We start from the raw sequence: 24,491 nt of genomic DNA, 5'->3' as shown, positions 1-24,491 counted from the left end.
ACACTGTCCCCCCTGACTGCATGGCAACATGCAGAGCTGTGTCCACCAGGAAATGCGCTGGGGGGATGGGGTGTACCTAGGCCCTGCTCTGTCCCTCCCCTGTTACCCAGCACAGCTGGGTCCCTGGGGACGAGGCCCTGCCTGGCTTCCTCAGCCAGACGCTGCTGTCACTTTCCCTGCGCGCTGGTCCAGGGAAGGGGAAGGGCCGGACTGCAGGGCGGGGCCCGGGGGAAGTTGTTTTGATCCAGCCACAGAGCAGAGCAGAGGGAAGGGAAGAAGGAGGCACACGAAGAGGGGAGCTGGCCAGAAGAGGGGGAGCCAGGAGCCCCAAAAAGGCGAGACAGCAGCTGAGACACTGAGGGCGAGGGACGGGTGAGCTGCGTGTGCCCACGGCTTGCTGCCCCGTCCCGCAGACCATCAGCCCCCCTGAGAGCAGCCCAGCCGGGGGGAAGGTAAGAGATTCCCTGCCCCCTACCCCCCTGAATTCTCCCATCCCCCCTTAGGGGCCAGCTGCCGGGCTTTGATTCCAGTGGTCTCTGGTCCTGTGCGCATGTAACGCCGACAGACCCCCGTCATCAGCGTGTGGGATGGAACCCGGGACCCCTGGAGCTTAGTGCATGAGCCTCTTCAGCATGAGCTAAAAGTCAACGGGCTGGTAGCCAAGGATGTAAAGCAGAATCAATCACCACACCCCATGGTGTGTGGGTTACACACAGAGCCAGGATGGGGGTCAGAGGAAGCTGGTGTGCTCCCCATCTTCCTGCCAGGCCTTTGGGGCCAGCCAGAGCAGCTGCAGGGCTCCCCCTGGCTCCCCCGGCCTAGAGGGCAGGGCTGGGTCTGAGCACTGCTCTGCCAGTCACAGCTGATATGTTGTCCCCATCAGGGAGCAGACTACTGGTCTGGCTCGAAAATCTCCCCGCGTACGTCCGTGTCTTCATGGGAGCTGAGATCTCCCATGGACCCCGCTTCTTCCAAGGACAGGAGAGTCCTGCCCTTAATCTACATGGGTCCAGCAAGCCGGGAATAGAACCCAGGAGTCTGGCCACCCCATTCCTGGTGTGACCCGCTACCATGGGGAGATAGTTCCCCTCATTCGATTTCCCAGCAGGAAGGGAGACGAATTTGTCAGTGTGCACAGACGCCCAAAAGGTGGGCAGGGCCAGCGAGGGGAATGGAAATTCACAGATGCTACCAGACAAAGCATTTAAGTTTCTATCTTACACGTGAGCACTTGTATCGGTAAGGGGACTGTTGCCCCCTTCCCAACATTCAGTGGGGGTGTTTTGGTTGCTAGCTCAGAGCACTAAAAGGGGGGGATCGATGGCAAATCAGGACGCTGAGACTGACACTCCCCAGGAACAATGGCAAGAGGCCAATGCTCCAGGTCAGCCTGATTGACAGGGCAGGCCGGCTAATCAAGGAGACAGAAGGCCAGGGTGGGTCCCGTCCTCCGTGTGAGCAGGAATGTGCCGGAGTCAGACAGAGTGGGGCCGAGCTAAGGAGAAAGCAGGGGCCTAAGCTGAGCTGGAGAGCAGAGCCGGGCCAGAGCTGCATCCAGAGAGCCAGAGGCACGGCCCAGGGAGAGCAGCTCCTGTGCTGGGAGCAGAGCTGCAGCCACAGAGCCAGAGACACGGCCCAGGGAGAGCAGATCCTGTGCTGGGAGCAGAGCTGCAGCCAGAGAGCCAGAGCAGATCCTGTGCTGGGAGCAGAGCTGCAGCCAGAGAGCCAGAGGCACAGCCCAGGGAGAGCAGATCCTGTGCTGGGAGCAGAGCTGCAGCCACAGAGCCAGGTGTGGTGAGCAACTGGGGCCAGCCAAGGGGGCACCTTGGTAAAAGGGCCCAGTGCAGAAAGATGCCCCAGCCAAGGGTCCATGCAGGCCAGGCTGGGAGGGGGATCTTAACCGCACGGGGAGCTGACGCTGGGAAGAAGGGTCCCACCACCCAAAGCCTGGAGGTGTGTGGTCACCACCATTGCAAGTATCTAACCGGCAGCACAGCCAGGGGCTGAGACGGAGGCCTGGGACCTACAAGGAACTGACTGCAAAGTGCTTTGATGCCCAGAGACACTGTTTGTGATGTTCCCTGCCACAGAGCAGGGTGATGTGTTTCCCTGTAACCGTTCCCATTTTTTCTTATTCTTTTCTTTAAATTAATTGTTAAGTAAACCACTTGTATTTGCTTTAAATTGTATGGAATAATCAGTGGGTCAGGGAGGTGCCCAGTGCAGAGAGGGTACCCCGGAGTGGGGACACCTTAGCCCCTGTCCTAGGTGACCACAGCATGGTTGGGGGTCTAGCCCCCCAGGAATCCTGGTCTCAGTCTTGTTGGGGCTACAAGAACTCTGCCAGACAGGAGAGTGGAAGGGGAGTCCTCAAGGGCAGGGAGGCCTCTGGGTAAAGGAAGTGGGAGCGAGGACTCAGATCCTTTCGCTAGCCCATTTCACCGGGGTAGCACAGAAGCCAGGAAAGTTCCCCACAATAGTGGGACCATTCCCCCACTTATATATAAAAGGAGAGAAAGAAACAGAGACAGGAAACAGCGAGAGACTGACACATCTCTGCTTTGCAGAATTAGCCATCGACTTCACCCCGGGCAAACTTCACTCTGACTGTTCGGTAAGTAAAAGTCTGTTGGTGCCCTAACCTGTAGACCTGGTGAAAAAAAATATTTCAGAACAAGGAGAAAGCTACTGGGGGGGGAGGCTGGTCTAGATTTGATTTTGAGAAATAGGGAAGAAGTGGTTGAGAATTTGAAAGTGGAAGACAACTTGGGTGAATGTGATCATGAAATGGTGGAGTTCATGATTCTAGGGAACGGTAGGAGGGAGAACAGCACAATAAAGACAATGGATTTCAAGAAGGTGACTTTAGCAAACTCAGGTAGTTGGTAGGACAGATCCCATGGGAAGCAAATCTAAGGGGAAAAGCAATTGAAGACCGTTGGCAGTTTTTCAGAGACATTATTAAAGGCACAAGAGCACTGCGTAGAGAAGACAGGAAGTCTGGCAAGAGACCACCCTGGCTTAACCAGGAGACTACAATGATCTAAAACTCAAAAAAAGAGTCCTGCAAAAAGTGGGAACTCGGTCAAATTACAAAGGATGAATATAAACAACTAACACTCGTCTGTAGGAACACAATTAGACAGGCCAAGGCACAAAACGAGATCAAACTAGCTAGAGACATAAAGGGTAACAAGAAAACATTCTACAGATGCATTAGAAGCAAGAGTTAGCCCAAGGACAGGATAGGGCCATTACTCCAAGAGGGGGAAAAACAATAACAGAAAATGTGGAAATGGCAGAGGTGCTTAATGACGTCTTTGTTTTAGTTTTCACCAAGAAGGTTGGTGGCAATTGGACGTCTAACGTAGTGAATGTCAGTGAAAATGAGGTAGGAAAATGAGGAGGCTAAAATAGGAAAAGAACAAGTTAAAAATTACTTAGACAAGTTAGATGTCTTCAAACCACCAGGGCCTGATGAAATGCATCCTAGAACACTCGAACTGACTGAGGAGATATCTGAGGCATTAGCGATTATCTTTGAAAAGTCACGGAAAACAGGGGCGATTCCAGAAGACTGGAAAAGAGCACATATAGTGCCTATATATAAAAAGGGAAATAGGAACAACCCAGGCAATTACAGACCAGTCAGCTTAACTTCTGTACCCGGTAAGATAATAATAATATTAATTAATAATAATTAATTATTAAAATTATTAAAATAATAATTAAGCAATCAGTTTGCAAACACCTAGAAGATAATAAAGTGATAAATAACAGTCAGCCTGGATTTGTCAAGAACAAATCATGTCAAACCAACCTGATAGCTTTCTTTGACAGGGTAACAAGCCTTGTGGATGGGGGAAGCCGCAGATATGGTATATCTTGACTTTAGTAAGGCTTTTGTTACTGTCTCGCATGACCGTCTCATAAACAAACTAGGGAAATACAACCTAGATGGAGCTTCTTATTAGGGAGGAGGGATAGCTCAGTGGTTTGAGCATTGGCCTGCTGAACCCGGGGATGTAAATTCAATCCTTGAGGGGGCCATTTAGGGAACTGGGGTAAAAATCTGTCTGGGGGTTGGACTAGATGACCTCCTGCAGTCCCTTCCAGCCCTGGTATACTATGAGGTGGGTGCATAACTGATTGCAAAATTGTTCCTAGAGAACACTTATCAGTGGTTCACAGTCATGCTGGAAGGGCATAATGAGTGGAGTCCCACCGGGATTGGGTCTGGTTCCATTCAATATCTTCATTAGTGATTTAGATAATGGCATAGAGAGCACACTTATAAAGTTTGTGGATGATACCCATCTGGGAAGGTTTGCAAATGCTTTAGATCAGGGGCGGGCAAACTTTTTGGCCTGAGGGCCGCATCGGGTTTCATAAATTGTATGGAGGGCCGGTTAGGGGAGGGGGTCATGGCCCAGCCCCCACCTCCTATCTACCACCACCCCCCCGGCCAGGACTCCTGCCCCATCCAACTGCCCCATTCCCTGATGGTCCCTCTGGGACCCCTGCCCCATCCACACACACCTGCTCCCTGTCCCCTGACTGCCCCTGGGCCCCTGCCGCCCCATCCAACCCCTCCTCTCATTCCTGACGGCCCTCCCGGGACCCCTGCCCCATCCACACCCCTTCTCCCTGTCCCCGACTGCCCCCCGAACCCCTGCCCCTCACTGCACCCTGCCACTCCACCCAACCCCCTCCTTCCTGACTATCCCCGGGACCCCTGCCCCCATTCAACCCCTGTTCCCCCAACCCCTATCCACCCCGCCCCTGACCACCACCCCGGACTCTCCTGCCTCTATCCAACCCACCCTGCTCCCTGCCTCCTTACCGTGCTGCCTGGAGCACCAGTGGCTGGCAGTGTTACAGCCGCGCCACCCGGCTGGGCCGGGACATGCCACCACCGCCACCGCGCAGCTCAGAGCACTGGGTCAGGCTGGGCTCTGCAGCTGCACTGCCCAAGGAGCTCACAGCAGAGCCTTGTGCCGGCTCCGGCAGTGGAGCGGCGAGCGAGCTGAGGCTGTGGGCGAGGGAACAGTGTGGGAGGGCCGAGCGGCGTCTCGGGCTAGAAGCTCGGGGTCTCAGCAGGACGGTCCCGCGGGTCGGATGTGGCCTGCAGGCCATAGTTTTCCCACCCCTGTTCTACACTCACTTGCTATCTTGCGTTTCTTCGGTGCTGCCATTTCTGGTGACTCGTGGTAACTATTTTTCTTTGCTTAATTTTGTTTAGTGGAGAAGCACCTTTTCTGTGACTGGCTCCATCTAGTGTTGAAACTGAGAAGTGCAACAGAGTTGAGCTCAAGCGCCATGTGCGGGCCATATTCAATTATATTTTCAGAATTTGCTGCGGGCCAATAAAAACTGACCCGTGGGCCGCAGTTTGGACACCCCTGCTTTAGATTCAAAATGATCTGAACAAACTGGATAAGTGGTCTGAAGTCAATAGGATGACATTCAATTAGGACAAATGCAAAGCACTCCACTCAGGAAGGAACAATCAGTTGCACGTGCACAGAATGGGAAATGGCTGCCTAGGAAGGAGTGCTGCAGAAAGGGATTGGGGGGTCATAGTGGATCACAAGCTAAGCATGAGTCAACAGTGTAACGCTGTTACAAAAAAAGCAAACGTCATTCTGGGCTGTATTCGCAGCAGGAGCAGGGCCGGCTTTAGGAAGTGCGGGGCCCAATTCAAACAGTTTCGATGGGGCCCCAGCAGGGATGACTAACACAAAAAAACACTTAAAAAAAACCCCTTTCATTTCTTCCATGTATTATTTACTTTCCAAGTCTATATAAATAATAACAAAATTCTATATTACAGACATTGCGTCATATATTCATTAGCTGATTTGCACTTTCATATCAGGAAAATAATTTGTTTTGATAGTTGTACAACTGATTTTCTTCACTAATGTTTATTTTATTAAAATTTATAAAATATTTCCTTATTAATATAAAATTGCCCCCTCCTTCAGCCCCAGCGCTGCCCGGCCCCGTGGAAACAAACCATCTTTCCTCAACTCCGCCCCGCCAAAACAAGGTTGGTGGGGGGGGTTGCGGGAAGAAACGGCACACATGGCATGACCAGATCATAGCAGTAAAATAGACCTGCCCCCTCCCTGCTCAGCCCCACCATCACACCCCTCTTCACCCCCTAGCCTCCCGCTGGCTTGCTGCATCCCTCCTAGTCAGTCCCCCACCCACCACTCGCCTCCTTTCACCTTCTCCCTCCCCTGCCAGAAACCCCCATGCCCGCCCCTAGAACTCCTCCTGGCTCACTGCTCGCCTCTTTGCCCACCCGCCCCTTGCCCCCTCACCTCACCCCCCACGTATAAAGCCTCATTCAAAGACCCAGGGGTCACTATGTTACTGCACATAGCAGTCAATCAATGCAGTTGTAGATAAATCTCTGCATTATACATTTTTGTATAACTTTTATATGACTTTGTATTGAACCTTGGTAATATGTTGTAGCGGGCCCCTAAGGTAGTATAATTAAGGTAAAAGAAAAATGTCTTTTTGCTAGGAGTGGAATAAGATCTTCCCCCCACTTTGTAATCAGTTGCCCTGTTGCATGAATGAGGTGTGAATGAGGAAGGTGAGGAAGGCAGCACCTCCAGACAGCTGCAACCCTTGGAGAGGGGCTGGGAGCCAGATGGAGGAGAGCTTTGCCCAGGCTGAGTGGGACGGAGTTTGGGTGCTGGGTGCAGGCTCCGGGCTGGGGCACGGGGTGGGGTGCAGGAAGGGTGGAGGGGTGCAGGCTCTGGGAGGGAATGCGGAGGGGTGGGTGCAGGCTCTGGGACAGAGTTTGGGGGCCGGAGGAGGGGGGTGCTGGGGCGGGGGAGGGGACTGCCATCACATATGGCTTCCTTCCTTCCCTGCTGCCCCTCACCATAGCCTCGGTGGGGAATGGGGCTGCCCCTTGCCCAGTGTTTGCAGGAGTGGTGGCTGGGGGGAAACCCAGTCAAACACTGGTCTTACTATTTCATTGATGGGTCACTTTAACCCCTTACACACCCTTTCCCGCCTCTCTCACCCCCCTTTTCTACTGGGCTTGTTTGATCTTTTCGGTGGAGCCAGATGAAAACCACAAACCCCAGTGAGAGCAACAGGCTGGAAGACTAGACTGAACCCACCACCCAGCCTAGTCCATCCCAGAGCCCAGGACTGAGGGCAAATGTCCCCCCACCCCCAGGCCACCTGCTTCCACTCCTGGCCTCTCCCAGCTCTGCCAGTGATTCTGTATGGCTGCATCAGGCTGGATTTCCAACCCCCGCCCCTGCTAAATTCACCCCTGTTTTGCAACCACTCTGCACCAAGAGCACCTTCCTTCCCTGCCCTAGAGCTGCTGGATGGCTAGAAAGCTGAGCTGGGCATTTGATTGATCTGGAATATTATCATGCCCCCCCTCAAAAAACCTTAATATCCACACAGCTTTGGGGGAGAATAGCCCCCCCCCCCCAGCCGGTCTAATTTATTGTTGTAGGGCAAACAAAGGAGCCATAGTTTAATGGAAATATTCAGCCCCTACAGCGGTCTTGCAGCAGGGAAAGCAGAGTTGATGGGAAAGGAACTGGTTTGGATAGGAGCCCCAGTCCCCTTCCTTTGCAAAATAATTTGGAGAGGGGAATCAGATTACTCTGTGCCTCAGTTTCCCCTCTTGTGGGGAGGGGAGATAAGTCTCAGCCTGCCGTGTTGCAGACCTTTCGCATTCTCTCCTCTTGATGTATTTGGTTTCCTCCTCCAAACCTCCCTCTCTCTCTCACCTGGAGTTCACAGCACTAAGCACCGGCTCGGGGCTTTTTCCCTGGGTTCCATTACATGATCCCGACGTTAGTTTTGAAACAGACACAGGCAGGCACCAACTCACCCTCAAACAGCAACACCACCGAAAACCACAACACCGACCCAATATTACAACCCTCCGGGCAATCACAGGGTCAGACACTCACCGCTGGAAGCCCCAGCAGCTGCTCAGGTGAGTGAGGTCCGGCGCAGAGATTCCTGTCTCCCACTGGGCCAGAAGCTCCCTCGGTGTCTCCTCCAGATGAGTGCGGGGGGTGGAGGGGAGGCCCAATTCGGGGGAATCGGGCAAATCGGCCTAAAGCCGGCCCTGAGCAGGAGTGTAGTCAGCAAGACATGAGAAGTAATTCTTACATTCTACTCCACACTGATATGGCCTCAGCGGGAGTGTTGTGTCCAGTTCTGGGCGCCGCATTTCAGGAACAATGGGGATAAATTGGAGAAAGTCCGGAGAAGAACAACAAAAATGATGAAAGGTCTAGAAAACATGAGCTAGGAGGGAAGATTGAAAAAAATGGGGTTTGTTTAGTCTGGAGAAGAGACAACTGAGAGGGGACGTGAGAACAGGCTTCAAGTACATAACAAGTTGTTACAAGGAGGAGGGAGAAAAATTGTTCTTCTTAACCTCTGAGGACAGGACAGGAAGCAATGGGTTGAAATTGCAGCAAAGGCAGTTTAGGATGAACATTAGGAAAAACATCCCAACTGTCAGGGTGGTTAAGCACTGGAATAAATCGCCCGCGAGTGCAGGGGACTGGACTAGATGACCTGTTGAGGTCCCTTCCAGTCCTATGATTCTATGACCAGAACTGGGAGAGAACCCAGCAATCCTGACAGTTTTAACTACTAGACTCCACTCACTTTTCTATGGAACCCAGGAGTCCTGACCTGCAGGCCCCCTTCCTGCCTCATGAACTAGTCGCAATGTCCTTATGGAACCTGGATTTCCAAGGCCCACCCAACCCTACTCTCCTGTGGCCCACTGTCCACTCTATGGAACCCAGGCATCCTGACTCCCTCCCCCACTTTACCACCCCAAGCCTTCCAAGGGGAGATGGTTTCCCTCATTCGATTTCCCGGCAGGAAGATTTGTCAGTGTGCACAGACGCCCAAAAGGTGGGCAGGGCCAGCGAGGGGAACCAGAACTTACAGATTCTACCAGAAAAATCATGCAAAACTGTTTAAGTTTCTACATTACACGTGAGCCCTTCTGTAAAAGGGGAGAGAGCCAGGAAATAGCGAGAGACTGGTACATCTTCTCTGCTTTGCAGAATTAGCCACTGACTTCTCCCCAGGCAAACTTTACTCTTCTGGAGCCAGCGATAGAACCCAGGAGTCCTGGCTCCCAGCCCCACTCCTCCACCATATGAAGGCTGATGAAGGCAAGAGACAGTGTGCAAACGAGATAACTGATGTGTGCGGCGGGGTCATATCAAAGGAGAAACTCTGTTAATCTCCAGTTCTCTTCCCAGTGAGTGGAAAGAGCTGCCTGAGACTGAGGGGAGGTGGGGTGAGAGAGCCGCCCGCTGCCGCATCAGAGAGGTGACTCTGACTCCTCTCCTATCTTGACTGACTCCTGACTGGGACTCCTGAATTCCCTCTCTCCCCCCTCTCGTGACAGAACGGAGACTGGGTGTGGCTGAGGCAGCTGCAGAGCCCTGGCAATGTCGTGACACCCCCCGAGGTGGGAGCTCGAAAGCACAGTGCACAGCGGTGGGGTGGGATGGGAGATGGCAGATGTTGCTGCCACAGCCTGATGATCTGAGGCAACATGAATGATACCGAGGGAGTGTGTGTGTGTGTGGGGGGGTACCACTGCTGTGTGGTGTGGCGAGGAAACCCCACCACAGTAGGCAGAGCGGTCAGTACAATTCCTCCTCCCCGTGGGGAGCCAGGAGTGAAGGTGCAGGGGCGGCAGGCCCTGATCTATGTGGCAGCAGGCACTGATCTTTCAGGAGGAGGGCACTGAAAGAATTTGGCTCTGAAGGAGGGGTAGGGGTTTGATCTTGCCTGGGGCCTGGGATGCCTCTGCTGTTAAAAATAATGCATGGCTGAAAAGTGCAGGGAGCTGGACATTGTGTATTGAGGACTGTTTGCAGTGGCAAGCTATCACTTTAAGGGGTGGGGTTTTCTGGTCCTGCTGGCAGTCTTGGGAACTCTGCAGGGAAGCGTGGGACCAGAGGCGACCTGCAAAGAAATAGCCTAGAACAAGGCTGGTGAGTTGTTTCTCGCTGCCATAGGGAGCAGCCTGCTTTGTCTCCCTCTTCTTTGTGGTTCTTGTGAGTGATCATTCTAGATTACCAGAAACAGAGTCACCTTACACTGCAACCTTCTAGCAGGATCAGCTGAGGTTTGTCTGTGACTGCTGTGGGTGGGTGCTGTGAAGGGGTCAGAGATTCGGCTACTCCAGAACTCTGGCAAATGGCTCTGAGGTTCCACCCACCATGTCAAGCAGCTCGTGCATAGAATCATAGAATCATAGGACTGGAAGGGATCTCGAGAGGTCGTCTAGTCCAGTCCCCTGCCCTCATGGCAGGACTAAGTATCATCTAGACCAGGGGTGGCCAACCTAAGCCTGAGAAGGAGCCAGAATTTAACTACTGTACATTGCCAAAGAGCCACTGTAATACGTCAGCAGCCCCTATCAGCTCTTCCCTCACCCCGCTCCCAGCGCCTCCCGCCTACCCACAGCCCCACTGATCATCGCCTCCCCCTACCTCCCCACACCTCCCAATCAGCTGTTTCGCAGCATGCAGGAGGCTCTGGGGGGGAGGGAGAAGCGAGGGCAGGGCAGGCTCAGGGGAGGGGGCGGGAAGGGGTGGAGTGGGGCAGGGCCTGTGGCAGAGCCAGGGGTTGAGCAGTGAGCACCCCCAGTCACATTAAAAAAAAAATTGGAAAGTTGGCGCCTGTAGCTCCAGCCCCGAAGTCGGTGCCTAGACAAGGAGCCGCGTATTAACTTCTGAAGAGCCGCATGTGGCTCCGGAGCCACAGGTTGCCCACCCCTGGTCTAGACCATCCCTGACAGGTGTTTGTCCAACCTGCTCTTAAAAATCTCCAGTGATGGAGATTCCACCACCTCCTTAGGGAATCTATTCCAGTGCTTAACCACCCTGATAGTTAGGAAGTTTTTCCTAATGTCCAACCTAAACCTCCCTTGCTGCCATTTAATCCCATCGCTTCATTAATAACGTCTCTTTGAAAAACTGCCAACTGTCTTCTATTGCTTTTCCCCTTAGACTTGCTTCCCATGGGATCTGACCTACCAGCTCCCTGAGTTTGCTAAAGTCGCCTCCTTGAAATCCATTGTCTTTATTGTGCTGTTCTCCCTCCTACCGTTCCCTAAAATCATGAACTCGACCATTTCATGATCACCTTCACCCAAGCTGCCTTCCACTTCCAAATTCTCAACCCGTTCCTCCCTCTTTGTCATGGCTCTGGCTTTAGGCAGCTGCTCCCCACCTTGTGGCCCAGGTACAGGCACCTCTGCCATCCCCACCTTGCATGTCCCAACTTTTACAGTCAGCCCTGCATCCTGGAGGCGACTCAGCCCCCTCTTTCCTAGCAGCTTTCTCCACCTTCTGAAATAAAAAATTGTCTCCAATGCATTCCAATCCCTCACCTGATCTCTTTCAGCTCATTCGTGATTAATCCCCCTGCTGGAGAATTGGCTGCATCATAAACCCCAGCGCCAATCTACTGCTTCCCCATCACCATGGAGGCTTCTCTTGCCGCCTGCATCCTCGCTGCTCTCCTGGCTTCGGGTGAGTGGGGTCTGTTCCTACGGGGGCTGATTTCCTAACTCCTCCATGTAACAAAAGCCCAGCACAGCCTGTTGCATGAAATGGTTTATTAAAGCAGCAGCAGAATAACAGGGGCCAGGTCTGAATGAAAACAGCCCCCAAGGAGATGCCTGGAAGTCCCAAGTTCCCGTGGCGATGAGTGAACCAATCCTGGAACTGGGAGGTAATGGTTGGAGTTGGAATCCCTGGAAACGTGGTTACATTCCCCAGCTGGCCAATGAACAAGGAGATTTTGGAAAGAGGATCTTCCACTGCGAGTTTGTCTGGAAGGAACCAGACTTGAATCAGAGTAACGAGAGCGCAAGACGCTAGGAACTGGATTTCTGTCCCATCCCCAGCTGGGGTCTGTTGCTGTAGCTGCACTGGAGTCAGCGGGGCCAGATCCCCATCTGGTGTCAATCAAACCCAGGGGAAGGCAAGGGAGGGACAAATCCAGGTGGCTCATGTTCTCTCTCCATCTCCAGGGTCCTGTCTGCAGTGTGAGGTTTGCACTGAACTAGGAACCAGCTGCTCGGGCACCGTACAGACCTGCTCCGCTGGGCTTGACTCTTGTGGCATCACTCTGATTGAACAAACATTGGGTAGGTGATATGGACCCTAACCAACATGGGTCATGGAACAGGCTGGGGAGCCAGGATGTCTGGGTCCTCTCCTTGTCTCAGCACTGGAAAGGAAGTGGGGTGCATGGGTCTGAACAGGGATTGACTGGGAGCCAGGACACCTGGGTTCTATGCCAGACCCTGTGGGCTACCTCCCCCAAGGGGACTTAGGCTCAGTATTGCGATGCCGAACCCTCAGTGGTCTCCACGAACCATCAGTGAGAGGCCCAGGCTCCCTGTCCGGTGCACAGGGAGAGGGAGGCACCTGAGGATGGGATCCAGAAAAGCCAGCATGCTGAGCAGGCAGTTACCTCATCTAGCCAATAGGAAACGCTGAGGTGAGGGGTGTAGCCTAAACCCCTTCCTCCCAGAGTTCAGTATCTAAGTCTCGGCTGCACAGATGTGCCCAGCTCTGGTTGGGAGCCACACCTGGGAACCCCTCGCTAGGAGTTGGGCGTTTGAAGCAGGTAAACCCTTCCTTGAGACACCAGCAGCTGGGACACACAACCTGGAGGTGGGAGACCCAGTTTCAAATTCCTCCTTCCACTGGATTATGGAGCGAGTCTCTCTCGAGCCTTCTTCTTGCTGCTGTTCCATTTCATATTAAATATTTCAGCTTCTTGGGAGAATTTCATTTTTACCTTCCTTCTCATTTTGAACATGTTTATTATTGAGCATTTTCATCCATTCTAGTTTACTCACTTGAGGAAAATGATGGCACGAGGGTTTCAGACAATAATTATTTAATGACAATAGGTGTTGAGATGCAAAAATGTAAATCTTTATAACCGTTAAAGCAAAAACTCTCAACAGCATGTGTCAAGTTATACAAGTTATAAATCAAACTCTAATATGTTCTCAAGCAGCATTTTTGCTACTTTGCCAGTCTGTAAATTTCAATCATCATTGATGGAACTGTTTGGTCAATTTGTAGGAGTTTGGTGAAATCAATGTTTACCAACATGTACTAAGAAAAATCTGACCCTCTCAAGCCTGTAAACACTTGAACATAAACTAGACCCTGACTTTGACATACACTGGGGGAGCTCTCTGTTGGACTACTGGGTATAAGACGGGGTGAGGGGGATATCAGAAATACCAGCTCCTCCAGCTGTGTTTTGTGTGGGGCCCAACCACGTCCCACTTCTCAGAGGCTGCCTCCTGGATCAGACGCCATATCTGAGATAGGCAGGGGAACACCTACTGCGTGGTCCTGCTGAGGCCTAACTGTGAGCTAGGTGCCAAGTGTCAGGATTTAGGCAGCTGTGTGGTTACCCACCAGCAGAAACTTAGGGAGTTTAGGCATTTACGGGGTCAGGCAGCAGCTGAGCTGGGAGCTTGAGGATTGAAACGTTGGATTTTAGTGTCCAAGGTGGAAGTTAGGTGACTAAATTGCTTTGTGGGACCTCTCTCCACTGTAAAAATGGACCATTTATTCCTGACTTTTGCGTCCTGTGTTTTAACCAGTTACCAGTCCAGGAGAGGACCTTCCATCTTCTCCCATTACAGCTTATTTTGCTTGCGAGTCTTTCATGAGGGACCTTGTGAAAGGCTGTCTGAAAGCTGAAGTACACTATAGCCACTGGCTCCCCCTTGTCCACATGCTTGTCACAACAGCACAGGGTGAGAGGGAGCCCAGGGTGGTGAATCAGAGGGCTGAGTCCTACCCCAGTTCAAGTAGCACTCCAGGGGTACAACCCATCACAGGAATCAACAAGGTCCCTCATGAAAGACTCGCAAGCAAAATAAGCTGTCATGGGAGAAGAGGGAAGGTCCTCTCCTGAACTGAATAGGATTAATTTATTACCCGGTTCACCCCTCCCTCAATGTGGAGAGGAATATGCAACAAGCCTGTGTTGACCAAGCTGAGATTTTTCTCCAGACACTTCACTCAAAGTAACACTGGTTTAGATAAAGCAAAAAACAAGTTTATTAACTACAAAAGATGGATTTTAAGTGATAAGTGACAGCAAACAGCTCAAAGCAGATTACCTAGCAAATGAACAAAACTGCAAACTACCCTAATATACTAGACTCGACACAAATTAGCAATTTCTCACCTAGCTGATAATACCAGCAGTCCATCGTGTTCTCAGACATGGGTTAGAAATCCTTTTAGCCTGGAACCAGCACTTCTCCCAGTTCAGTCTTTGCTTCCCAGGTGTTTCCAGGAGTTCTCTCAGGTGGGAAGGGAGGCCCCCTAGATGATCAAAGAATCATAGGACTGGAAGGAATCTCGAGAGGTCATCAAGTCTAGTCCCCTGCACTCATGGCAGGACCAGCATCATCTAGACCATCCGTGACAGGTGTTTGTCCAACCTGCTCTTAAAAACCTCCACTGATGGAGATTCCACAACCTCCCTGAGCAATTTATTCCAGTGTTTAACCACCCGGACAGTTAGGAAATTTTTCCTAATGTCCAACCTAAACCTCCCTTGCTGCAATTTAAGCCCATTGCTTCTTGTCCTATCCTCAGAGGTGAAGGACAGTAATTTTTCTCCCTCCTCCTTGTGACAATCCTTTGGGTACTCAAAAACTGTTATCATGTCCCCTCTCAGTCTTCTCTTTTCCAAACTAAACAAACCCAATTTTTTCAATCTTCCCTCATAGCTCATGTTTTCTAGACTTTTGATCATTTTTGTTGCTCTTCTCTGGACCTTCTCCAATTTGTCCACATCTCTCCTGAAATGTGGCGCCCAGAACTGGACACAACACTCAGCTGAGGCCTAATCAGCATGGAGAAGGTCATTCAAGACTGTATCAAAAGCCTTACTAAAGTCTAGATATACCACATCTACCACTTCCCCCCCATCCACAAGGCTTGTTACCCTGTCAAAGAAAGCTATCAGGTTGGTTTGGCACAATTTGTTCTTGACAAATCCATTCTGGCTGTTACTTATCACCTTATTTTCTTCTAGGTGTTTGCAAACTGATTGCTTAATTATTTGCTCCATTATCTTTCCAGGTACACCCATTAAACTGACTGGTCTGTAATTCCCCAGGTTGTCCTTATTTCCCTTTTTATAGGTGGACACTATATTGTCCCTCTTCTAGTCTCTGTAATGTCTCCCGTCTTCCATGACTTTTCAAAGATAATTGCTAATGGCTCAGATATCTCCTCAGTCAGCAACTTGAGTGTTCTAGGATGCATTTCATCGGGCCCTGGTGACTTGAAGACATCTAACTTGTCCAAGTTATTTTTAACTTGTTCTTTCTCTATTTCAACATCTGAACCTACCACATTTTCACTGGCATTCCCTATGTTAGACGTCCCATTGCCACCAACCTTCTTGGTGAAAACTGAAAGAAAGACATCATTAAGCACCTCTGCCATTTCCACATTTTCTGTTATTGTTTTTCCCTCTTCATTCAAAGCTCTATAAGGTGGGATTCAAAGCTATATAAGGTGGGATTTCACACCCCACCTCATATAGCTTTAATATATGTCAGGAACCCTTTGTTTCAAATTCCATTCCCAGCTCAGTTTGCTGGAAAATACAGGTACACAAAATAGAGTTCAGTGTCATGTGATCTGGTCACATGCCCTTGCTGAGTCATGGCAGCCATTATTTACAGGCTTGCTGAAACATTTACAGGAAGGCTAAGCTCTTACATAGTTCATTGTCTTTACTGATGGGCCATCAGCACTGTCAAGCTTCTCCATTGTTGCATTTGAAAGGTTAACAGTGGGGGTTACACAGAGTAAGCACATATGAAATACAGGTACATAGTCAATATTCATAACTTCAGATACAAAATGATACATGCCCAAAAATAGGATAATCACATACAGCAAATCATAACTTTTCCAATGACTCCTAATATGACTCATCTTGTACAAATTGCATCATAATTATGTCATAATTGTGCCCCATGATGAACAAGGGGTGTCGTGTCACAACCCCATCAAAGAATTCTAATAGACTGGTGAGGTGTGATTTTCCTTTACAAAAGCCATGTTGACTCTTCCCCAACATATTGTACTCATCTATTTTTCAGATGATTCTGTTCTTTACTATAGTTTCATCCAATTTTCCTGGTACTGAAATCAGACTTACCGGCTTGTATTGCCTGGATTGCCTCTGGAGCAAGGGCACCAGAGCCCTCCCAAAAGTGGGAGGCCCTGGGGCTCCTGCCTCCTGAGGCCCTGCCCCCTGAGGTCCCACCCCAACCCCTCCCCCGCAAGGGCCCACCCCCCTTTTCCCTTAGAGGCCCTGCCCTGCTTCCAGACAAGCCAGAATCTGGAGCAGAGCTGGGGAGCCTTCCACCCCCACCCAGAGTGAGGTAGGGCTGAGAGCAGCCCTCAGCCCATGTCCTCATCCCCTGGGCCCCACACCAAGGCAGAGGGAGGCTCCCCACAGCTGCCCCTATGACCCTTACCATGCCAGGCTGTGGCTTTGAGGACTCCCCCTGGCCAGAGTCAGGAAAGACCCACATGGTCAGATGTGGGGAGTCGGCACAGAGACATGGACCCTCCATCTTCACCTGCCTGGGAGGCAGGGAGAAAGGCCAGGAACTTCTCTTGGAGCCCCTGCACTTTGGGCAGGTGGAGGGTCCGCACTGGGCTCCCTGGCTGGGCTCCCCCTGGGTGCTGGCCTGGTCGGAGGGTGGGGCCTTGGGCGGAAGAGGAGGGGAAAGAGGCAAAATGCACCCTAGTGAAAAATGTATGTGCCACGTCCGTCCACTTTCAAAATTGGGAGGGCTCTGACCCCCTCTACTTCCGGCACTACTGTTCTAGAGCCTCTTTAAAAAATCACCATTACATTAGCTACCCTCTGCCATTTGGTCCAGAGGCTGGTTTAAGCAATAGGTTACATACCACAGTGAGTAGCTCTGCAATTTTATATTTGAGTTCCTTCCGAATTTCCTTCTCCTTTTCCATGCCTTAGTTTCCCCATGGGTAGAGGTAGGATAATGGCAAAGGGCCATCACCGTGCAGAGGGCATTGATGGGGTAGGAGTGGAAGGGGAATAAATCTACATCTTCTCCTCTGCAGTGGGAATGAAGCAACAGGTCATTGTCAAGGCCTGTATTTCATCAGACCGTTGTAACCTTGGACCCCTCACTATGAATTTCGGGAATGGAGTGACAATGAAGCAGGGCATCGCCTGCTGTGTGGGAGACGCCTGCAGAACCACCACTGTTACCGGTACCTCTCCTCATCTCTGTCTCTCCCCCCATCCCCGGCACCTCCTGCTGCCTAGAACCTGCCCCACGGTAACTTCCTGAGCCTGGTCCTCCTGCCCTGCAGGGGGCGCCCCATGGAATAATGCTGAGCCCCTGGCTGGGTGGGTGGAGTTTAGTGGGCGGGGCTTTAGCCTTCCACCAGGTGTGAACCCGGCTGACCCCACCCAGGGCAGGGTCCAGGGCTCCCTGCTGCAAACCCCTCCCCCGCCCCTGCTGCCCCCGGCGTCCCCGGAGCTACAGCTCCCCCTGCAGGGGGCGCCCAGGGCTAAGCTGTGCAGCCCCCAGCTGCTCTCCCTGCCCCGACGCCTCCTGGGGCTCGTCCCTCAAGCTGACTGCGTTTGCTCCGCTTCGTCCCAGTGCCCCCGGCTGACCCCAAACCCAACGGCCGGCGCTGCCCAGCCTGCGTCGCTGTCCTCTCTGCTCAGTGCAATGAAGGGATCATAGATTGTACCGGAGCTGAGACCCGATGCATTGAGATTGCTGGGACTACAACCATAGGTAACTTCCATTCATTTATTTTTGGGTTATTTTTCCTTTGTTGTTCACAGTTCAAGGAAACTGCACCTGTGTTCCCCTGCCAGGGTTCCTCAGGGCTCCCACGCTGGGCTCCTGGCTCCTCAGCACTCACTTCCCTTGGGGGGACACCTGTGTCTTTAACCCTGCTGACCAGGGGTGTAGCAAGGCGAGACTCCCTGCCGCGGTGCCTCCTGCTGGTTACACCTGGGAATTAGCTCAGTTCCAGCTCTGGGGAACCCTTCACTGGCCGGTGTCTCTCCTGCCGTCGCCTGCTTCTTCCAAATCTCCACCATGCTTCACTTCCGGCCCCACGTCCCTCCCTATCCACGGTGTCCCTTCTCTTGGGTACTGCCCCACAGTATTGTCCCACACTCGGGGGTCCTCCCCTCTCTGGAGAACCCCAATTCCCTAAGCCCACCTCACCTCAGTGACCCGCTGCCAGTCTTCATCTAGCCTCTTCCCTCAGGGGCAAACTGCGGTCTGAAATGGCCACTCATCATCAGCAAGGGGGCTGGACCTACCCCTGGCTACCCCTCTGCAGCCCTAGTCCCTCCTTGAGACCTTGGAGGCAAGGCCTCCGCCTGGGAGTCTCCCCAGCTCCTCCTGCCCTTCCCCAGCACTGCTCTGTCCAAGGTACCCCTTCTGCTAGCAGACGGCCAGTCCTTCCCTCTCTAAGGCTGGAGCGAGACTGACTGCCTGCTGGCCCTGCAGCCTTTTATAGGGCCCAACCTGGCCCTGATTGGCTGCCTCCAAGCCCTCTCCAGTTGGCTCCCAGCCGCAGCCCTCCCTAAGGGCCGCTTTTAACCCCTTCTTTCCTGGAGCGGGGTGACCGCCTTGCTACAGGGGGGTTCTTTAAGGCTACACAGTGCCCTGCCAACGCTGTGACAGCCCCAGCAAGCCAGACTGCCTAACAGGCCAGCGTGGGCGCTGCGCATTCTCTGCTGGGGGGTTGAACAGCGTCATGGCCCACGGCTGTGAGCTACCCCACAGCGCCTCCTAAGCCAGCACCTTCGTGCTGAAGGAGAGAGCATTTCAGAGAAACCAAAGATAGAAACCAATGAAAGGACCTGTAAGCTGGAAACTTTCCCTGAGGTCACCCCACCTCCAGCCTTGGGCTCTGCGAGGGTCAATCCCAGTGACTGGGGTTTTCATTGTTGTTACAAGTTAATAACAGTCTCAGAGCTCTGATGACGAGCTCAGTCGTTCCTTCCTACGACGTGGACCTTTCATCTTGGTCTCATGTCCCGGGGGTCAGCAGACAAAGGTGCCGCCTTCCCGGTGTAGCTTCACAGAGCTGTTTCTGGAGTAACCAGGGCTGGGGAACGTGCATTAACCTCACCCTAGAGATTCCCCGGGGAAAACCACTTCCCACTTCTTGTTCCCAGAGTCCATTCCTGGCTGGCACATGGTTCAGTTCAGGCCTCTGGACCCCCAGGTCTCACATCTGCCCCAAACTCCTACCCTAGGACAGGATGCTGTGCGATCTGCTGGGTAAAGATATCAGCTGGACATCAGGACACCTGGGTCCTATTTCCAGCACCGGCTCCTGTGTGATGTTGGGCCAGTGGCTTCCACTTTCTTTGTCTCTGCTTCCATGCCCACCTTTTGCCCACATAGAGTTTAATCTGTAAGCTCTTTGTGGTAGGGCATGTTTGAGTATTGGGATCCCCTGGGGTGCCAGGTGCTGCACAGACCCAGACAGAAATGGGAGACCCTTGTTGTGCCAGGCACTGACACTCATCACCTGCTTTTCCTTCCCACACAGGTGGAACAACCACATCGATGACCATGAAGGGCTGCGCTAGTGAGGATCTCTGTGCAAATACAACAGAGGCTTCGGAGTCCTTTGCAGGGATCAGTACGGATCTAACTTTCAAATGCAAAGCATCGGGCACAGCACGGGGCCCAGTTGGGCTCCTCATCCCAGCCCTCGCTGGGCTCCTTCTCATGCAGCTCCTCTCCTGATCCCCCACCCGTGCAATGGCCACACTACACTCAATAACACCCTTTCTGCCTATGTCTACCCCTCTCTGCAGCCACTGTCCCCTTCCAGGGGCTCTGGGCTCCCAGCCGGATTCGCTTCCCCTTTATTTTGTTGCACTGAATAAAACAAACCAGAGACCAAATTCTTTGGAGATTTGTAAATTTATTTGGATGGGGAACATTTTAATTCTAGTGGGTGGGCCTACTTAGTTTTAGAGGGACCCCTAGGGGTGAAATCAGGCAGCACAGGCTAGGAGTGACAATTCTCGATAAATCATCTTTTTATATCTAGGGTTGGCTGAATTTAATTTTTAGCTTTTTATATTTCAATGGATAATAGAAATCTTTATTTTTTTTAGCATTTTTTCTATTTTTATCCATTTAAATTTTCACAGTTGTGGGAAATAGTGGAGGGCCATAACGATGTAATGACAGAAGATGCTGAGATTCAAAAAGTTAAAGTTTTCTAACTGTTAAAGCACAAATTGTCAATATCATCTGACAGAATATGCAAAACTAAGAGCCTAAAATCAAACTCTAATAAATTCTCAACCAGCATTTTTCTTACTAAGCCTATCAGAAAATTTTGTGAGTTTGATGCAAATATCTATTCATTCAGTTGGGTGTGTCTGGTGAAATCGACGTTGATCAATGTTTACCAATGAAAATCTTATCCTTCCAAGCCTATTTACATCCATCACAACCAACTCCTGCCTCTTCTACTACTGGCAGCACCCTTAGAGCAGGTGAACATCAATTACAGGCCACTTCGGAAACTGTCAGCCAAGGTCTGTGAGGGAGATTTTGTAACAGAGCTGGGAAGGGTGCCCTGAGTCTGGGAAGTGCAGCTTTGAATTCCTACCCTGGGAAATAGTCTCAGGCCATCTGCAACCAGCTCCCATCGAAACACAGCCACAGCTGGAACTGGCTCAGATTTTTCCATCAAAAACTTTTGATGTTGAAAATGAAAAACTCAGTTCTTGGAGGGACATTTCCTTCTTTCTCCTTCGTTTCCCTCCAGAAAGGGAGGAATTCTGCCAGGGTGTTACAGAGCCCCGTTGAATTAGATAGGAAAAGCAACTGCAGATGAGACGAAGCAAAGCGTTTCAGTGCACACAGGGGCGGCTCTAGGTATTTTGCCGCCCCAAGCACGGCAGGCAGGCTGCCCTCGGCGGCTTGCCTGCGGGAGGTCCCTGGTCCCACGGATTCGGCTGCCTGCCTGTGGGAGTTCCGTCGAAGCCGCGGGACCAGCAGACCCTCCACAGGCATGCCGCCGAAGGCAACCTGCCTGCCGCCCTTGCGGCGACCGGCAGAGCGCCCCCCGTGGCTTGCCGCCCCAGGCACGCACTTGGCATGCTGGAGTGCACACACGGCAGCTGAACGTTGCGTAGTGGGCTGAGTCGAGCGTACACGAAAAAGCAATAGCGCTATTTTGTTTGGAGTAACCTCCTGATGGAAAGGTTTGGCGGGACCAGAACTACTGCAGAAGTTACAGGATTTTTTTCATAACAGCAACTGCTTTTGTGTGCTCCTCTGTCCAGCACCACTTTGACTGAGGCAGGTATAACATTTCTGCTGTAGCCGATAAGGCCTAGAATAGATTTTAAGGCAGATACACGGACAGGCAAAGGTGAATGCAAATGTAGGTCTCCCTGCTGTTGAGCTGGTGTCTGTTTGTCTCTAGACAAGGTAATTTCTAAAAGGAAACTGAGTGAGCAGATGCACCTTGGCTGGGTGACATTTCAGATCAGCCTCTTGTGGCAGCTTCACCAGCTTATTTACAGCTCGAATCGCTCCTCTGAAGTACCCGTGGCCAAGTACAAGTTATTATCACACAGGGGGTAGGCTAGACAATAACAGTGCCCATTTCACTCGCCCATGGAAGAGGGAAGGGTAATTGTGAAACCTTTCTGGCAGACAAGTTTACAGATGATATTGTTGCAAGAGAAAGCAGCAAAACAATTATGTAACACACACAAACGTATAACACATGTATAGGACAAGACAAACGTTGCTCCACTTACAGGACAAATGAATGAAAACAATGCATGCTAGAAAACAAACAAGGAACAAAACAATTGATTACCCTTTATTTAAATCATTCAATCAAAGTTCATTCATTTTTATATTAATTCCTTTGCCCCTTTAATTGTACTGAATTAATTGACAATGCAATTTCGATTACCTTGTGAGTACTGCTATAAAAAAGGGACAAGAGTTTAATAGTTATGTGAGGATTTAAAAAAAAACAATAGTTACCCTTTTGTTGCTTGAAAAGCAGATTACATGCTTGACCTTGAGATTTAAAAAGAGGTAAAATCATTAGTTTTACTGGACTTACTTAAGCACTTTTATTTTTAGCATTTTGGTACTTTGTTAATTATTATTTTATTTTATTTATATTTGCACCTGATTTCTTATTTTGGATGACACGGTATTTTTTACAAATGAAGTATTGTGGTTTTACAGGGCTGAGTGCCACACAATAGGTTTTATCATTCACATCAAATGATTTATTCTCTTCTTCTTTAACTCTTTGCAAAACCAGACCTGTGAGCTTTTCTTTAAAAACAGAGGGAGTGGGGAAAAGCCAGGTTGACTCCAGTGGAAACCGAAAGCAAAAGTCTAAGCTGCCCCTTTCCCAGTCAGCAAACAAAACTCTGACAGCCCTTAATTCTTGCACAGGCAAGGGAACGGCCTGTGAAGCTGTTTAGCCTGGCATCCATCCACCAGCAGCTCCAAAGCTCCTTTCTCTCCCCAACAGAAGTTGGGTCAACAGAAAATATCACCTCACCCACCTTGTCTCACTCATAAACTCTGGCATCATGTCTTAGGGTACGTCTTCACTACCCGCCGTATCGGCGGGTAGCAATTGATTTCTCGGGGATCGATATATCGCGTCTCATCTAGACGCGATATATCGATCCCCGAACGCGCTCCTGTCGACTCCGTAACTCCACCAACCCGAATGGCGGTAGCGGAGTTGACATGGAGAGCCTTGGACATCGATCCCGCGCCGTGAGGACGGTAGGTAATTCGATATAAGATACTTCGACTTCAGCTACGTTATTCACGTAGCTGAAGTTGCGTATCTTATATCGGTTTTGCCCCGTAGTGTAGACCTGCCCTTACTTTTCTCACATTTCCCCAGGTGAAAAAATGTAAGAGAAAGTAGGTGAAACCTCCCTTTCCCTCTATGTTCTACCTCTGCCGGCCACGTCCGTGCATTGGATCACTCAGACAATTCCACAAAAGGAGCTCCAGAAAAGCCTCCCCATAAAACCAGACTGTGTTGATATTGGGTAATTTTGCTTGACTCTTTGATGGCGTTTGTATGATCTGCAGTGGTTGTTTGGGTTCATAGCAGTCTATTTTCTGCATGGGAGAAAAGAGAGCAGCCCATAGGGTGGGGTCCGGTAGGGGAGTCATTAACACCTTCCAGGAATACAGAGCCCTTCCCAGGACACCCTGTGCTGAGGTGTTAGCTGGGCACTGGGCAGGACTGAATGTCTGGAGGAAGGTTAGATCCCAATTCATGTCCCTGAAGGTGTAACAATAAAATAATCATCACTGGAACATAGGGATTGGCAGACAGCGTCAAAGCCAGGGGCGGCTCTAGACATTTTGCCGCCCCAAGCACGGAGGGTCCGCTGGTCCCGCGGCTTCGGCGGACCTTCCGGTCCCGCGACTTCGGCGGACTCTCCGCAGGCAAGCCACCGAAGGCAGCCTGCCTGCTGCCCTCACAGCGACCGGCAGAGCGCCCCAGTGGCTTGCCGCCCCAGGCACGTGCTTGAAGCGCTGGTGCCTGGAGCCGCCCCTGCCCAGGATTTCTGGGGGCCTCAACTCCCAGCCTCACCCTGGTCACTCAGGACAGGGGCTAGGGTGTCCCCACCTTGGGGTTCTCTCTCTGCTCTGGGCACTTCCCTGAGCCCCAATCCCTGCTCAACTCAGCTACAACCCATTAAACACCAACTCTAAGCCAAACAAGGAAGAAATGGGAAGGGTCAAAAGAAGAAGTAACACGACCCTCTGGGCACAGGGACACCATGACCCGCTGTCTCTGGCACATCAGATAAATTCACCCTCTGTTCTTCACTTGTCCCTGTTGTGCTCCTGTCAGAGCTCGCCAGGTAAGCAGGGGCAGGCCGAGTCCGTATGTGTACGGAACCTCCCCCCCAAATCAACACCAAACCGTGCACAGCAACAAACCAGATTCTCAGCTTGTGCAAAACTCCACAGCTCCTTTGACTCCGGTGGCACTACATGGATTTACACCAGCTGAGAACTTGGCCAGAGTCCGTAATACCCCCGGGATGATCTGTTAGCTCAGTGTTAATTTTACTGGCACCAGTTTCTGCAGCTGTCGTTGGCGTGAGTTCGGGGGACCAGACAGCAAGTGTGAAAAATCGGGACGGGGGTGGAGGAGTAATAGGCGCCTATATAAGAAAAAGCCCCAAATCTCGGGACTGTCCCTATAAAATAGGGACATCTGGTCACCCTAGCATGAGTGCACCAAACTGCCTGTCCAGTTGTTGTTTATGTAAAACTATATGTGACACGCTCCATTCTCTTCCAACATTAATCGATGTAA

At 51.3% G+C, this 24,491-nt stretch overlaps 1 protein-coding gene across 2 annotated transcripts; it reads left to right on the top strand.

Moving 5' to 3' along the window:
* Positions 1 to 29: 29 nt before the first annotated feature.
* LOC120390149 (phospholipase A2 inhibitor subunit gamma B-like) lies at positions 30 to 20,043 on the top strand. Of its 2 annotated transcripts, XM_039512492.1 has the most exons (7): positions 30 to 452; positions 2,568 to 2,614; positions 11,449 to 11,576; positions 12,080 to 12,196; positions 17,211 to 17,363; positions 17,759 to 17,899; positions 19,683 to 20,043. In XM_039512492.1, the coding sequence occupies exons 3-7, from the start codon at positions 11,528 to 11,530 to the stop codon at positions 19,880 to 19,882; spliced, it is 660 nt and encodes a 219-aa protein (XP_039368426.1). In that variant the 5' UTR covers positions 30 to 452; positions 2,568 to 2,614; positions 11,449 to 11,527; the 3' UTR covers positions 19,883 to 20,043. The 2 variants fall into 2 exon arrangements, with proteins under 2 accessions (XP_039368426.1, XP_039368427.1); XM_039512493.1 differs by lacking the exon at positions 2,568 to 2,614.
* The last annotated feature ends 4,448 nt before the right edge of the window (positions 20,044 to 24,491 follow it).

The sequence above is a fragment of the Mauremys reevesii genome, linkage group 24 (genome assembly GCF_016161935.1).
Source record: "Mauremys reevesii isolate NIE-2019 linkage group 24, ASM1616193v1, whole genome shotgun sequence".
Taxonomy (NCBI): Eukaryota; Metazoa; Chordata; order Testudines; family Geoemydidae; genus Mauremys; species Mauremys reevesii.
This window is presented reverse-complemented; position numbering and strand designations above follow the sequence as displayed.

Excerpts from the sequence above, each read along its gene's own strand:
- LOC120390149 (XM_039512493.1), top strand. The coding sequence starts at position 11,528 with ATGGAGGCTTCTCTTGCCGCCTGCATCCTCGCTGCTCTCCTGGCTTCG. Across the intron at positions 11,577-12,079 it reads CGCTGCTCTCCTGGCTTCGG|GGTCCTGTCTGCAGTGTGAG; the intron begins GTGAGTGGGGTC and ends CTCCATCTCCAG. Across the intron at positions 17,900-19,682 it reads TGCTGGGACTACAACCATAG|GTGGAACAACCACATCGATG; the intron begins GTAACTTCCATT and ends CTTCCCACACAG.